Raw genomic sequence first — 14,787 nt, 5'->3', positions numbered from 1 at the left:
GTTCTGCCTGCGGCTATGGAACCCTGACCGGTTCACAGGACGTGTTACCTTGTCCCGGACCTGCTGTTTTCGACTCTCTCTCTCTACCGCACCTGCTGTCTCGATCTCTGAATGCTCGGCTATGAAAAGCCAACTGACATTTATTCCTGAGGTGCTGAGCTGTTGCACCCACTACAACCACTGTGATTATTATTATTTGACCCTGCTGGTCATCTATGAACGTTTGCTGGTCATCTATGAACAAAGGCCATCATGGCCAAATGCCTCTTCGCTGTTGACGTTGAGACTGATGTTTTGCGGGTACTATTTAATGAAGCTGCCAGTTGAGACATCTGTTTCTCAAACTAGACACTCTAATGTACTTGTCCTCTTGTTCCGTTGTGCACCGGGGCCTCCCACACCTCTTTCTATTAGAGCCAGTTAGAGCCAGTTTGCGCTGTTCTGTGAAGGGACTAGTACACAGCATTGTATGAGATCTTCACTTTCTTGGCAATTTCTCGCATGGTATAGCCTCAATTTCTCAAAACAAGAATAGACTGTCAAGTTTCGGAAGAAAGTTCTTTGTTTCTGGCTATTTTGAGCCTGTAATCGAGCATACAAATGCTGACGCTCCAGATACTCAACTAGTCTAAAGAAGGCCAGTTTAATTGCTTCTTTAATCAGAACAGTTTTCAGCGGTGCTAACATAATTGCAAAAGGGTTTTCTAATGATCAATTAGCCTTTTAAAATGATAAACTTGGATTAGCTAACACAATGTGCCATTGGAACACAGGAGTGATGGTTGCTGATAATGGGCCTCTGTACGCCTATGTAGATATTCCATAAAAAATCAGCCATTTCCAGCTACAATAGTCATTTACAACATTAACAACGTCTATACTGTATTTCCGATCAATTTGATGTTATTTTAATGGACAAAAAAATGTGCTTTTCTTTCAAAAACCAAGACATTTTTAAGTGACCCAAAACCTTTGAATGGTAGGTTATGTTTGGTGGAAACATACCACTCGTGGGAAAATGCGCATAGTTTCTTTATGCGGATTCTAGAGTAGCGCACAGTATTGTTCTAACAAGTGTATACTTAAAGAGCTATCTCATTTGAAGGAATATGTTATGAAGGAATTCAACTTGCAAACTTTACAGATGTATTACACAGTCACATACTGTATGTATTCGGAGAGTATTCAGATCCTTTAACATTTTCCACATTTTGTTATGTTACATTATTCTAAAATTGATATATATATTTATTTTTTTATCAATCTCCAAACAAAACGCCATAATGACAAACCAAAAACAGGTTGATAGAAAGTTTTGCAAGAAAAATAATAAATAATGAAATTTCACCTTTACATAACCATTCAGACCCTTTACTCAGTACTTTGTTGAAGCACATTTGGCAGCGTTTACAGCCTTGAGTCTTCTTGGGTATGCTTGGCAAATATGTATTTGGGGAGTTTCTCTCGTTCTTCTCTGCAGATCCTCTCAAGCTCTGTCAGCGCGCGTGTGTGTGTGTGTGTGTGTGTGTGTGTGTGTGTGTGTGTGTGTGTGTGTGTGTGTGTGTGTGTGTGTGTGTGTGTGTGTGTGTGTGTGTGTGTGTGTGTGTGTGTGTGTGTGTGTGAGAGAGAGAGTCAAATCTAAAAAGAACATGAAGAAAATGTACAACAATGACAAATGGTTTGATGAAGATCCAAAACAGAGATGTATGGGTAAACCACTTCTCCAATCTTTTTGGCTCTATAACAAAGAACAAACAGAAAAACATGTACATGATCAAATACAAATGTTAGAATCCACTATTGAAGACTTCAACAACCCACTAGATTATCCAATTACCTTGAATGAACTACAGTACAAAATAAAAACCCTCCAACCCAAAAAGGCCTGTGGTGTTGGTATCCTCAATGAAATGATAAAATATACAGACAACAAATTCCAACTGGCTATACTTAAACTCTTTGACATTTGACTTCAGATTCTAGTTGGGTGAGGCCTGGTGCTGCAGACTGTACTCGTGTCCTCGCCAATTTGATGATATTTATGTTGAAGAGGGCCCTGTGGAAAGACATTTGTTTTTGTCAGTTTAAACTGTACACTTGTTGTTTGTGTTCATAGATTTTATAATGTCGTATGTTTTTCCCCCAACACCACTTTCCATCAGTTTGTATAGCAGACCCTCATGCCAAATTGAGTCGAAAGCTTTTTTGAAATCAACAAAGCATGAGAAGACTTTGCCTTTGATTTGGTTTCTTTGTTAGTTTTTTTGTCAATTAGGGTCTGCAGGGTGAATACGTGGTCTGTCTTACGGTAATTTGGTAAAAGGCCAATTTGACATTTGCTCAGTACATTGTTTTCATTGAGGAAATGTATGAGTCTGCTATTAATGATAATGCAGAGGATTTTCCCAAGGTTGCTGTTGACATATCCCACGGTAGTTATTGGGGTCAAATCTGTCTCCACTTTTGTTAATTGGGATGATCAGTCCTTGGTTCCAAATATTGGGGAATATGCCAGAGCTGAGGATGATGTTAAAGAGTTTAAGTATAGCCAATTGGAATTTGTGGTCTGTATATTTTATCATTTCATTGAGGATACCATCAACACCACAGGCCTTTTTGGGTTGGAAGGTTTGTATTTTGCCCTGTAGTTCGTTCAATGTAATTGGAGAATCCAGTGGGTTCTGGTAGTTTTTAATAGTTGATTCTAGGATTTGTATTTGATCATGTACATTTTTGCTGTTTGTTCTTTGTTATAGAGCCAAAAAGATTGGAGATGTGGTTTATCCATACATCTCCATTTTGGATAGATAACTCTTTGTTTTGTTGTTTGTTTAGAGTTTTCCAATTTTCCCAGAAGTGGTTAGATTCTATAGATTATTACATTTCCCTCTGTCCCCCTCTCTTTCCATCTCTCTCTCTCTTAGTGAGGGGTAGGGGTAGAATAGATTTAAGAGCACTGAAAAATTTATATTATTGCCTTCCAAAAGGAGATGAACAACTGCTTTACAATTCTCATATACTTGAAACTGAAAAATTAGCAAAGGGAGACCACTCTCTGCTTTTGATTTAAGCAGCCAATTACTGCTACAGTAAGTAATACAAGCTCAAGCAATCTTTATCTTGACAATCTTTATCTTGACAACCTGGTTTACTGATTCCCACAATGTTTCTTCCTCTACAGGCGCGGGTATGGACATCATGAGGTACGTTGGCGTTTCCATTCCTCTGAAATTGGCGTTGCTGCTTTTGAATGGTGAACCTACTTGTCAGTTTATTTAACATTGTTATCTGTAGACACAGTGTTGATAGAAGGACCAACAGTAAATATGGAAATAAACTTCCAATGCACCGCTCACCTTATATTTGGGGAGGCGATGTGATGCACAGATATTGGAAAGGTTTGGCTGATGGCGGAAGCTGTCATCCCTTCGTATTAAATGCCTTGGGTTTTGGTTATGAAATTCTCTTATTATACTTCATTGACACAGGCTGTTTCTTCTGTCTATTTCCCATGAAACTCCCCCTGACCTCGCTTGCTACCCCTTCCCCATCCATATTTGCATTGATCCACTATCTGTTTAATGAAACCTACCTCTTATCTATTTCCCCTTTGACTGTCTTTTCCTCCTCAACTGTCCACTCTCTCTCCGGCAGCAACAGCAGTTGCTCAGGCCCTCTCTTCTGAGACCGGAGGTACAGAATACTCTATCTTTCTCAATTCAATTCAGTTCAATTCAAAGGCTTTATTGGCATGGGAAACATATGTTAACATCTCAAAAGCAAGTGAAATAGATAATACACAAAAGTGAAATAAACAATCAAATATAAGGGCCTCCTAGGTGGTGCAGTGGTTAAGGGTGCTGTACTGCAGCGCCAGCTGTGCCACCAGAGACTCTGGGTTCGCGCACAGGCTCTGTTGTAACCGACCACGACCGGGAGGTCCGTGGGACGACGCACAATCGGCCTAGCATCGTCTGGGTTTGGCAGGGTAATGGCCGGTAGGGTAATCCTTGTCTCATCGCAAACCAGCAACTACTGTGGCGGGCCAGGCGCAGTGCACGCTAACCAAGGTTGCCAGGTGCACAGTGTTTCCTCCGACACATTGGTGCGGCTGGCTTCCAGGTTGGATTGTGTATCGGAGGACGCATGACTTTCAACCTTCATTTCTCCCGAGTTGTAGCAATGAGACAATATAGTAGCTACTAAATACAGTTGGATACCACGAAATTGGGGAGAAAAAGGGGTAAAATTCAACAAAAATAAATAAAATAACAGTAAAACATTACACTCACAGAATTTCAAATGTCTTACAATGTTATCACTGGTTGCCCTTTTCTTGTAGCAACAGGTCACAAATCTTGCTGCTGTGATGGCGCACTGTGGCATTTCACCCAGTGGATATAAGAGTTTATCAAAATCTGGTTTGTTTTCAAATTCTTTGTGGATCTGTGTAATCTGAGGGGAATATGTGTCTCTAATATGGTCATACATTTGGCAGGAGGTTAGGAAGTGCAGCTCCATTTTGTGGGTAGTGTGCACATAGCTTGTCTTGTCTTGAGAGCCAGGTCTGCCTACGGCGACCTTTCTCATTAGCAAGGCTATGGTCACTGAGTCTGTACATAGACAAAGATTTCCTTAATTTTGGGTCAGTCACAGTGGTCAGGTATTCTGCCACTGAATACTCTATGTTTAGGGCTGAATAGCATTCTAGTTTGCGCTGTTATTTTTGTAAATTCTTTCCAATATGTCAAGTAGTTATCTTTTAGTTTCCTCATGATTTGGTTGGGTCTAATTGTGTTGCTGTCCTGGGGCTCTGTGGGGTCTGTTTGTGTTTGTGAACAGAGCCCCAGGCTCAGCTTGCTTAAGGGGCTCTTCTCCAGGTTAATCTCTCTGTAGGTGATGGCTTTGTTATGGAAGGTTTGGGAATCGCTTCCTTTTAGGTGGCTCTTTTCTGGATTAAAAACGCATGCTATCATTAGCAGGTATCTGCTCTGCATGCATTATTTGGTGTTTTACGTTGTACACAGAGGATATTTTTGCAGAATTCTGCATGCCGAGTCTCAATTTGGTGTTTGTCCCATTTTGTGAACACTTGGTTGGTGAGCTGACCCCAGACCTCTCAACCATAAAGGGCAATGGGTTCTATAACTGATTCAAGTCTTTTTAGCCAGTTACCTGTGGCGCTGATGTATAGTTTTTTTGTGTGCTCAAGGGTAACAGTGTCTGGATGGAATTTGTACTCTTGGTCCTGGCAACTGGACCCTTTTTGGAACGCCATTATTTATGTCTTACTGAGATTTACTGTCAGGGCCAAGGTCTGACAGAATCTGGGCAGAAGTTCTAGGTGCTGCTCTACGCACTCCTTGGTTGGGGAGAGAAGCACCAGATCATTAACAAACAGTAGACATTTTACTTCCGATTCTAGTAGGGTGAGGCTGGGTGCTGAAAACTGTGCTAGTGCCCTCACCAATTTGTTGATATATATGTTGAAGAGGGTGGGTGCTTAAGCTGCAAACCTGTCTCACCCCCCGGCCCTGTGGAAAGAAATGTGACTCACCAACTGGATTCTGGAATTTCTGTTTTTTACATTGGATAAAAGTAAAGACTCAGAGCTACAAAATGGTCATACACTGCATTTGAGGAACAATGGGAAAGTTATTCTGCTTTGAAAGTTGATAAACTTGTAAACTCACTTTTGAGAAAACCATCTTTCAGTGTTTTGGTACTACTATTGGAGAGCCCTTCTTTGTCTACACCCATTCAGCATTGTTCACACCCTATTAAGCTGGTTGATCCGAGCGTTCTGTACTAACTTGCCAGCTACTTCCAGACTTCTTAGAGAGAGAGAGAGAACAGACTCACTGAACATTTTTCCCCCTAGCAGAGCTGGTTATGTTATCCAGTGCATTGGTGACCAGATACCAACTGTGCTGTCAGATTGTCCGTTCGTAAAATCAGAGCTCTGACCTCACAATAACAGTCAAGCACCCAAGCTAACTGGCTAACATTGGCTAGCTACTTCCAGACGCATAATGACCTGGTTAGGCAGTTTTCTTGTTATCCAAAGTGTTGGTGATTGTAACTGTGCTGCTGGCAACAATTGAATTATGCTTTGTTGCCGACATTTACTGACACCAGACATATTCAATGGGTGTTGAGCGTTAAAAAATGTATCAGTTATTCTGCGCTCTGGCACACTAAGACAAGAGTCTTTTGTTAAGAAATGTGGCTAGATAGCTAGCTAGGTAAACAATCTAACGCATGATAACAGTACACTAACTTGAAATGAAAATACTTTGTCAAAATTAGAGTAGAGTCTTTTGTTAAGACATGTAGCTAGCTAGCTAGCAAAACAATGGACAATAATCAGTACTCATTATGTTACTACCCTGCATGAATCTGCAGGTAGGTAACCAACCAGGTTCTATGGCTATAACTAGTCAAGCAAATGTATCTGAGATACGAAGAATAAGATCATACACAACGGTAGCTAGCGACCCAGCCAGCTAACGTTAGCTAGCTAACAGTACACTTGAAATTAAACCACTTTCTGCTTAAATTTTTCCTTGTAAGCAGGAATCGGGAGGATAGAATTATGGTCAGATTTGCCAATTGGAGGGCGAGGGAGAACTTTGCACCAGTCTCAACATCAACAGTGAAGAGGCGACTCTGGGATGCTGGCCTTCTAGGCAAAGTTCCTCTGTCCAGTGTCTGTCTTCTTTTGCCCATCTTCATCTTTTATTTTTATTGTCCAGTCTGAGATATGGCTTTTTCTTTGCAACTCTGCTTAGAAGGCCAGTACACTCTAATGTGCTTGTCCTCTTGTTCCATTGTGCACCGGGGCCTCCCACTCCTCTTCTATTCTGGTTAGAGCCAGTTTGCATTGTTCTGTGAAGGGACTAGTACACAGCGTTGTACGAGATCTTCAGTTTCTTGGCAATTTCTCTCATGGAATAGCCTTCTTTTCTCAGAACAATAATATATTGACAAGTTTCAGAAGAAAGTTATTTGTTTCTGGCCATTTTGAGCCTGTAACCGAACCCACAAATACTAACGCTCCAGATACTCAACGAGTCTAAAGTTTGCTTCTTTACTCAGGACAACAGATTTCAGCTATGCTAACATAATTGTAAAAGGGTTTTCTAATGATCAGCCTTTCAAAATGCTAAACTTGGATTAGCTAACTAGAGGTTGACCGATGAATCGGTATGGCCGATTATTAGGACCGATTTCAAGTTTTCATAACAATCAGTCATTTGCATTTTTGTGTTTGCCAGCAGCTCTTAGCAATGCAGTGCTGTTTATGACTTCAAGCCTATCAACTCCTGAGATTAGGCTGGCAATACTAAAGTGCCTATAAAACATGCAATAGTCAAATGTATATGAAATATAAATGGTATAGAGAGAAATAGTCAACGTGTCATAATTCCTATAATAATTACAACCTAAAACTTCTTAACTGGGAATATTGAAGAACTGTGAATATTGAACCACCAGCTTTCATATGTTCTGAGCAAGGAACTTAAACGTTAGCTTTTTTACATTGCACATATTGGACTTTTACTTTCTTCTCCAATTGAGCATATTTCATTATTTATTTGAGAAGAAATTGATTTTATTTCTGTATTATATTATTTATTTAGTATTGTAGTAATTGTCATTATTACAAAAAAATATATAGTCATTTACAACATTAACACTGTAATTCTGATCAATTTGATGTTATTTTAATGGATAATTTGCTTTTCTTTCAAAAACAAGGACATTTAAAAGTGACTATTACAGTGAAACATTTTGTCCAGGAAATTGTCTAGAAGGGATTGAATTTGTTGTTGCCTAAACTATTTGGGGGAGATTTCCAAAATACTTTCCTTCCATCTATAGCATTTCTTAATATTATTCTGTTCCTTTGACGCCTCCTAATTTAGCATAGCTCTGTTCAAATAGTGATTTTTCAGTGATCTAATAGGGGTATCAGTGGACTAACTGTGAACGCTCTGAGAGACTCTGGGTTCAGGTCAATGATAAAGTAGTCTCCAATACTACTGCCAAGAGATGAGCTATAGGTGTACATACCAAAGAAGTCCCCTCGAACCCTACCAGTGACTATGTACATACTCAGCATGCAGCAGAAGTTGTTGCAGGAGTTGCAACCCATTTCTGTTGGTTATGTTGCCGTAGTTGTTTCTAGGGGGGAATATGGGAGAGGGAATGCTGTCACCTCCAGGTAGGTGTTTGTCCCCCTGTGTGCTGAGGGTGTCAGGTTCTTGACCAGTTCTGGCATTTAGGTAGCCACAGACTAGTACATGTCTGTTACGAATCCCTTTTGGCCCGACAGTCTAGGGGGGATGGTAATGAGACCCGTAACATAACTCATGCAAATTATTATTGTGACAAAGTAAAAGTGTGAATGAAATAACCACGACAACAGAAATCTACCGTCAAACTCCAGGTTTATTTATAAACACACGGTAATGGGGGGAGCAGGAAAAGGGGCTGAGCTGGACCCAAGGAAAGAAACAATAAGTATTCAAAAAAAACCTAAGCTAGACTAGCCTACTTTAACAACAGCTAACTAACTAACCAAAAATACAGTGGGTGGTCCGCCCAGTTCTAACTAGTGTATTTAACAAAGTTCACCTACGGGTAGTGTATGCCCATGGGCGACTTGTCTTGGTTTCCCCCTTTTCCCACCAGCAACAAACAAACACCATAACCAAAAACAATACTCACAGGTGATGACAAAGTGCTATGAGGTGCTTAAACAAAAGAAGAGGTTAAGACACAAAGCGAGAGTGAAACACAGACCTACAGACATGGCATTTACAGAGAGATTGAGCTCTAGAACAAACAAATGATGGGGTTTTTAAACCCTGGGGAAGGAACTGTGATAGGTTAGGAAATAGGAGGAGGTGTGTCTTCTGATTGATGATTGATTGTTGACTGATTGGGGAGTGATGATTTTCACCTGTGAGGGGAGAAGGAGAGAAAAGAAACACACACACAGGATACACACACACACAGGATAACTGTATCCGTAACAATGTCCCTGGGCCTGGAAATTGTTGATCGCCCCTCTAGGATGGAGAAGCCGTCATCGTTAAAGTATGTGGAATCTATTGGTGTGATACTGTAGGTAGCACATATGAGGACATTTTTCTCTGTTGATATCATTTCCTTATTCATTTCTAGCCAGATGTAAAATTGTCCTGTTTTGGCTAATTCAATAGAGCGGGTTAGGTCTGCTCAATACCAAATTAGCATACCCCCTGAGTCTCTTTCCTGTTTCACACCTGGTAGTTTGGTGGATGGGACTACCAGTTCTCTGTAACCTAGAGGGCAACCAGTGGGTCCATCTCCTTTATACCGTGGTTCTTGTAGAATGACAATGTCTGTATTTACAAAGTCTTTCATGAAGTCTGGGTTCCTGCTCTTTAGGCCAAAGGTAGATGACCTCAGGCCTTTTATATTCCAGGATGAGATAGTAAAAGCTTTGTGTTCCATAGTGTCTAGTGTTGTTTTTGTGTGGTTTAGTCTGTCTGTCTGTCTGTCCGTCCGTCCGTCCGTCTGTCCCTCTCTCTGTCTTTCTCTCCCTATGCTATCCAAAGTAGTGAAGAATCCTTTAATAAAGCCTGTTTGATGGTCTTCTCTTGTTTTCCTTCAAATTCATTGTCTTTAACTAATACCTCTACTTTGCCCACAACAGGAGCTCTCTATTGAGTCTGGTATCGATCCTGGCCAGGACTATTACACCCAGGATTATTATAATTGTGACCATGGGTAAGGGAATGTGCGTGTGTGTGTGCATGTTTTCTTGCATGCATGGCTGTGCACAGTGTGTCTGTGTACGGTGTGTCTCTGCACAGTGTGTGTTTGTGTGTGTTTTTGTTCCTGAGGCCTCACTGATCCTGTGAGTGCCGACAGTTCACCTCCCACCAGGGAAACTCAGTCGGTCTGCAGAGTCCGGAAACTCATTTAGAGTTAAATATCCGTCCATAACAAACAGCTCTCGACACAACAGGCCTCCAGACTGAAAAATCGGAAGTAGTTTCCGAACAGCCTTGAAGTGAAGCGTTCAGGTCAGAATACATAATGATAGCTTCAGACGAAATAATTCAAATTGTCATTTGTTGCCACCTGTGATGAATTCCATAATTTTCATTTTAAGACACTAGAGACCCCATTTACGTCTCCTGGCACAATGATAGCCAGGCTAATCACTCACTTAGCACGTTACATTGAGCATCGTCCACATGTTATCTAACAACAGGAGAACAACAAGGAGTGTTGATGCAGATGGAGGGTTGTGGAATTAAGCTATTAAGATGTAGCCCCTCCAGCACCCAAGTGAGAGGATGATAGTTATAGAGCACGTGTGTCAAACTCATTCTACGGATGGCCGAGTGTCTGCAGGTTTTTACTCTTCCCCTGTACTTGATTGATAAATTAAGGTTGCTAATTAGCAAGAAACTCCCCACACCTGGTTTTCTAGGGCTTAATTGAAAGGAAAAAACTCAAACTTGCAGACACTAGGCCCTCCATGGAATGAGTTTGACACCCCGGATGTAGACGGAACAATTCGGATTTAAATATGCTGTAGCAGCAGATACATTTACCTCTCACTGTCTCTACGTGTCTCTCTCTCTCTCTCTCTCTCTCTCTCTCTCTCTCTCTCTCTCCTCAATCTCTTCTCTATCCTCAATCTCTCTCCTCTCTTTCTTCTCTCTCATCTCTCTCTTCTCTCTCCTCAATCTCTCTCCTCTCTCTTTCTTCTCTCTCATCTCTCTCTTCTCTCTCTCCTCAATCTCTCTCCTTTCTCTTTCATCTCTCTCTCTCCTCAATCTCTCTCCTCTTTCCCCTCTCTCTCCTCAATCTCTCTCCTCTCTCTCCTCAATCTCTCTCCTCAATCTCTCTCCTCAATCTCTCTCCTCAATCTCTCTCCTCACACTCTCTCTCCTCACACTCTCTCTCCTCTCTCTCCTCACTCTCTCTCTCCTCTCTCTCCTTTCTCTCCTCACTGTCTCCTCTCTCCTCACTCCCTCTCTCTCCTCAATATATCTCCTCACTCTCTCTCCTCTCTTTCCTCACACTCTCTTTCCTCTTTCCCCTCTCTCTCCTTTCTCTCATCACTGTCTCCTGTCTCCTCACTCCCTCTCTCTCCTCAATATATCTCCTCACTCTCTCTCCTCTCTTTCCTCACTCTCTCTCTCTCCTCTTTCCCCTCTCTCCTTTCTCTCCTCACTGTCTCCTCTCTCCTCACTCCCTCTCTCTCCTCTCTCTCCTCACTCTCTCTCTCCTCTTTCCCCTCTCTCTCCTTTCTCTCCTCACTGTCTCCTCTCTCCTCACTCCCTCTCTCTCCTCTCTCTCCTCACTCTCTCTCTCCTCTTTCCCCTCTCTCCTTTCTCTCCTCACTGTATCCTCTCTCCTGTCGCTCTTCACTCTCTCTCTCCTGTCTCTCCTCTCTCTCCTCATGCTCTCTCTCTATACGCAGCTTTTCACCTTTTAATTACAACGTCCAGCCTCTGACTTCAGCCATACCGCTGTGTTATTTTTCTCTCTGCTATGAAGCGGGTCTCTCAAAATGCTAATGTTTCACTTCACACCGACCACTATGAATAAAATTAGAGTTTGGCTCATGTTTGGGTTGAGATGTGGGGAATAGTCTTCTGGCTGGAGCCTTGAGCCTTTTAACCATTTGGCCTCTACTGACACCGTATACTGTACACTCTTAGAATTAGTGGTGACTCGAGGAAACCTTGGAGATCCTCAAGAAACCCCTGGAGTTCCTCAAGGAACCATTGCGAGTCAATGGTTCATATTTTCATCTTCGATGAGTTGAGTGGTTCTTGGAGGAACCTTTATTGGTTCAATGTAGCAACGTGTTCCTGGAGGAATCCTGGAGCAAAGGCGTGGCTTATTAGGGGCATGGCTTGCGGATCAGTATTTTTTTGTGCCACCCATTAAAGTAAATGTCATTCTTGTTCATCTGTTCTGTTGTATTGTCTTCCAATGTTAAGGTTGAACGCTGACAGTTTTGTAGAGTCAGTGAGGAGTTTGTAGCTTCAGTTCCCCAAGAGCTTATGTAAATCCTGAAGTTGGAGTAGTTAACACTTTATTACAGTATGTCAGTAATGTTCATATTATACTAGAATATGTAATAAGCATAGATATTCATGGAACATTTCAATTGTAGTGTACGGACTTAACGTGATGAACAGTAATGACATTTACGCTAACGGGGGACCAAAAATAACTATCATAAAGCCACACCTCCAATAAGCCACACCTCCAATCTGATAGGCTGCTACCTATAAAAAAAAAAGGTTTTAAAAATGGAACCCTTCCAATCACAGAAGTGTTCCTGTTTGAACCTTTACACAGAGGTTCCTCAAGTACCTTTTTCAACTGGAAAGGTTGGTGTGGCCACCAAAAAGGTTCTTCCAGGCTCCTTTACTTCTTAAGAGTATAAGTTAAAGGTCACCACACCCTGTGTCCAGGCAGTCACAGTCAGCCCTGTTAAGCCGATGGTCTGTTTCTGTTTTGGCAGACGGTTTCTCCCTAGGAGCACTCAGAGTCTTTAATCTGGGTTCATAGGGAACTGACTTCTACGCTCTGTAGTGAGTGGGCCCTGGATCTTATTGTATCCCTTTCTGCCCCCTCTGGCACGAAAGACAGGCTGAACAAAGACAGAGGGGGAAAAAGAAATAGCCTGTCTTGGGTAATGACGGTAACATCCCAAAGGAGCCTCTTTACTGCCCTCCTCTCACTCGTTCTGTTATCCAGGAGCCACTGGAGACCCGGGCCCAATCACATGTTCTGTTTCACACTCGCTTCTGAAAAACGAATGGCAGAATTATACTGATAAATGTGTATGGACAGAGGTTGAATAAATTATGTTATGGCTGCGAGCGTGTGTGTGCGCGTGCGTGTCTGTCTGTCTGTCTGTCTGTCTGTCTGTACAGTGTGTAACTAAACCGTGTCTCCCTACAGGTATGAGCTGCCTCAGTATGGCAGTCGCAGGAAGTTGATATCTCCGACAGGCCTGTATGATGAGTACGGAGAGGTGATTGTGGAAGACGATGGGAGCTACTACTATTGCAGTCCACAGGAGTCAGATGGAGAGGTAGCAGATTTGTATGATTCAAAATGATGCACCTTTGAATTCAATAAAAAGTATGTCCCTGGAGGAACCCCTGCTTGGTTCAGTAGTGGGTCAGTAATGGTTAATGGTCAACAGTGGATTTAACGGTAGCTTGGGCTGATGTGACTGTAACATAGGTGGCCATGCGTGGTGGGAGGAGGCCATCTAGGTGGGGCAGAGGACCACCCCGAAGCCCCCTGTGGCCCCCCCAACAGGTACTTGGAGATCTGCAGTCCCCCCGTCCCAGGGCAGTGCAGGAACCACCACCAGCACTGCTGCTACTGCAGACTCCCTTCGCCCCACCACTCAGAAACTAAAGACAATCATGAAACTCTGCAATTTCCTGGTGAGCCCCCCTCACTCCACCTATGTGGAGTGAGGGGGCATATTCCCCTTGAATTTCAGGATATGAGCCAGGATATTCCCCTTGAATTTCAGGATATGAGCCAGGATATTCCCCTTGAATTTCAGGATATGAGCCAGGATATTCCCCTTGAATTTCAGGATATGAGCCAGGATATTCCCCTTGAATTTCAGGATATGAGCCAGGATATTCCCCTTGAATTTCAGGATATGAGCCAGGATATTCCCCTTGAATTTCTTCTCCAATGATCGGAGGAGATGGTGGGGAATTCCCTGAACTAATTAAGGCGTAGTGCTCCGACAGCATGCTGAGGATGAACAGCGATAGATGGTCATAGATGGTAGCTACTTCCAGGCCTGGGACGAGGCCCAGCCCTCGGTGAAACAGTGGTTGGTGAAGGTGCCAAGACGTACAGTTGAAGTTGGAAGTTTAAATACACCTTAGCCAACTACATTTAACAATTCCTGACATTTAATCCTAGTACAAATTTCCTGTCTTAGGTTAGTTAGGATCACCACTTCATTTTAAGAATGTGAAATGTCAGAATAAGAGTAGAGAGAATGATTTATTTGAGCTTTTATTTCTTTCATCACATTCCCAGTGGGTCAGACGTTTACATACACTCAATCAGTATTTGGTAGCGTTGCCTTTAAATTGTTTAACTTGGGTCAAACGTTTCGGGTAGCCTTCCACAAGCTTCCCACAATAGGTTGGGTGAATTTTGGTCCATTCCTCCCGCCAGAGTTGGTGTAACGAAGTCAGGTTTGTAGGCCTCCTTGCTCGCACATGCTTTTTCAGTTCTGCCCACAAATGTTCTATAGGATTGAGGTCAGGGCTTTGTGATGGCCACTCCAATACCTTGACTTTGTTGTCCATAAGTCATTTTGTCACAACTTTGGAAGACCCATTTGCGACCAAGCTTTAACTTCCTGACTGATGTCTTGAAATGTTGCTTCAATATATCCACATAATTTTCCTCACTCATGATGCCATCTGTTTTGTGAAGTGCACATGTCCCTCCTGCAGCAAAGCACCACCACAACATGATGCTGCAACCCCCCATGCTTCACGGTTGTGATGGTGTTCTTCAGCTTGCAAGCCTCCCCCTTTTTCCTCCAAACATGACGATGGTCATTATGGCCAAACAGTTCTATTTTTGTTTCATCAGACCAGAGGACATTTCTCCAAAAAGTGCAGTTGCAAACCGTAGTCTGGCTTTTTTTATGGCGGTTTGGGAGCAGTGGATTCTTCCTTGCTGAGTGGCCTTTCAGGTTATGTCGAT

General features: G+C 42.4%; 1 protein-coding gene across 1 annotated transcript in view; it reads left to right on the top strand.

The window, feature by feature from the left end:
- LOC135505145 (protocadherin-15-like) overlaps positions 1–13,604 on the top strand; it is a 243,134-nt gene extending 229,530 nt beyond the window's left edge. The window contains exons 33-37 of the mRNA XM_064924273.1: positions 3,182–3,203; positions 3,655–3,693; positions 9,707–9,780; positions 12,991–13,123; positions 13,279–13,604. Coding sequence (XP_064780345.1) covers positions 3,182–3,203; positions 3,655–3,693; positions 9,707–9,780; positions 12,991–13,123; positions 13,279–13,458 — 448 coding nt within the window. The 3' untranslated portion in view covers positions 13,459–13,604. The remainder of the gene's footprint in view (positions 1–3,181; positions 3,204–3,654; positions 3,694–9,706; positions 9,781–12,990; positions 13,124–13,278) is intronic.
- The last annotated feature ends 1,183 nt before the right edge of the window (positions 13,605–14,787 follow it).

The sequence above is a fragment of the Oncorhynchus masou genome, chromosome 18 (assembly GCF_036934945.1).
Source record: "Oncorhynchus masou masou isolate Uvic2021 chromosome 18, UVic_Omas_1.1, whole genome shotgun sequence".
In the NCBI taxonomy this organism is placed as follows: Eukaryota; Metazoa; Chordata; class Actinopteri; order Salmoniformes; family Salmonidae; genus Oncorhynchus; species Oncorhynchus masou.
The sequence above is the reverse complement of the archived record's forward strand: the minus strand, read 5'-3'. Positions and strand labels throughout refer to the sequence as shown.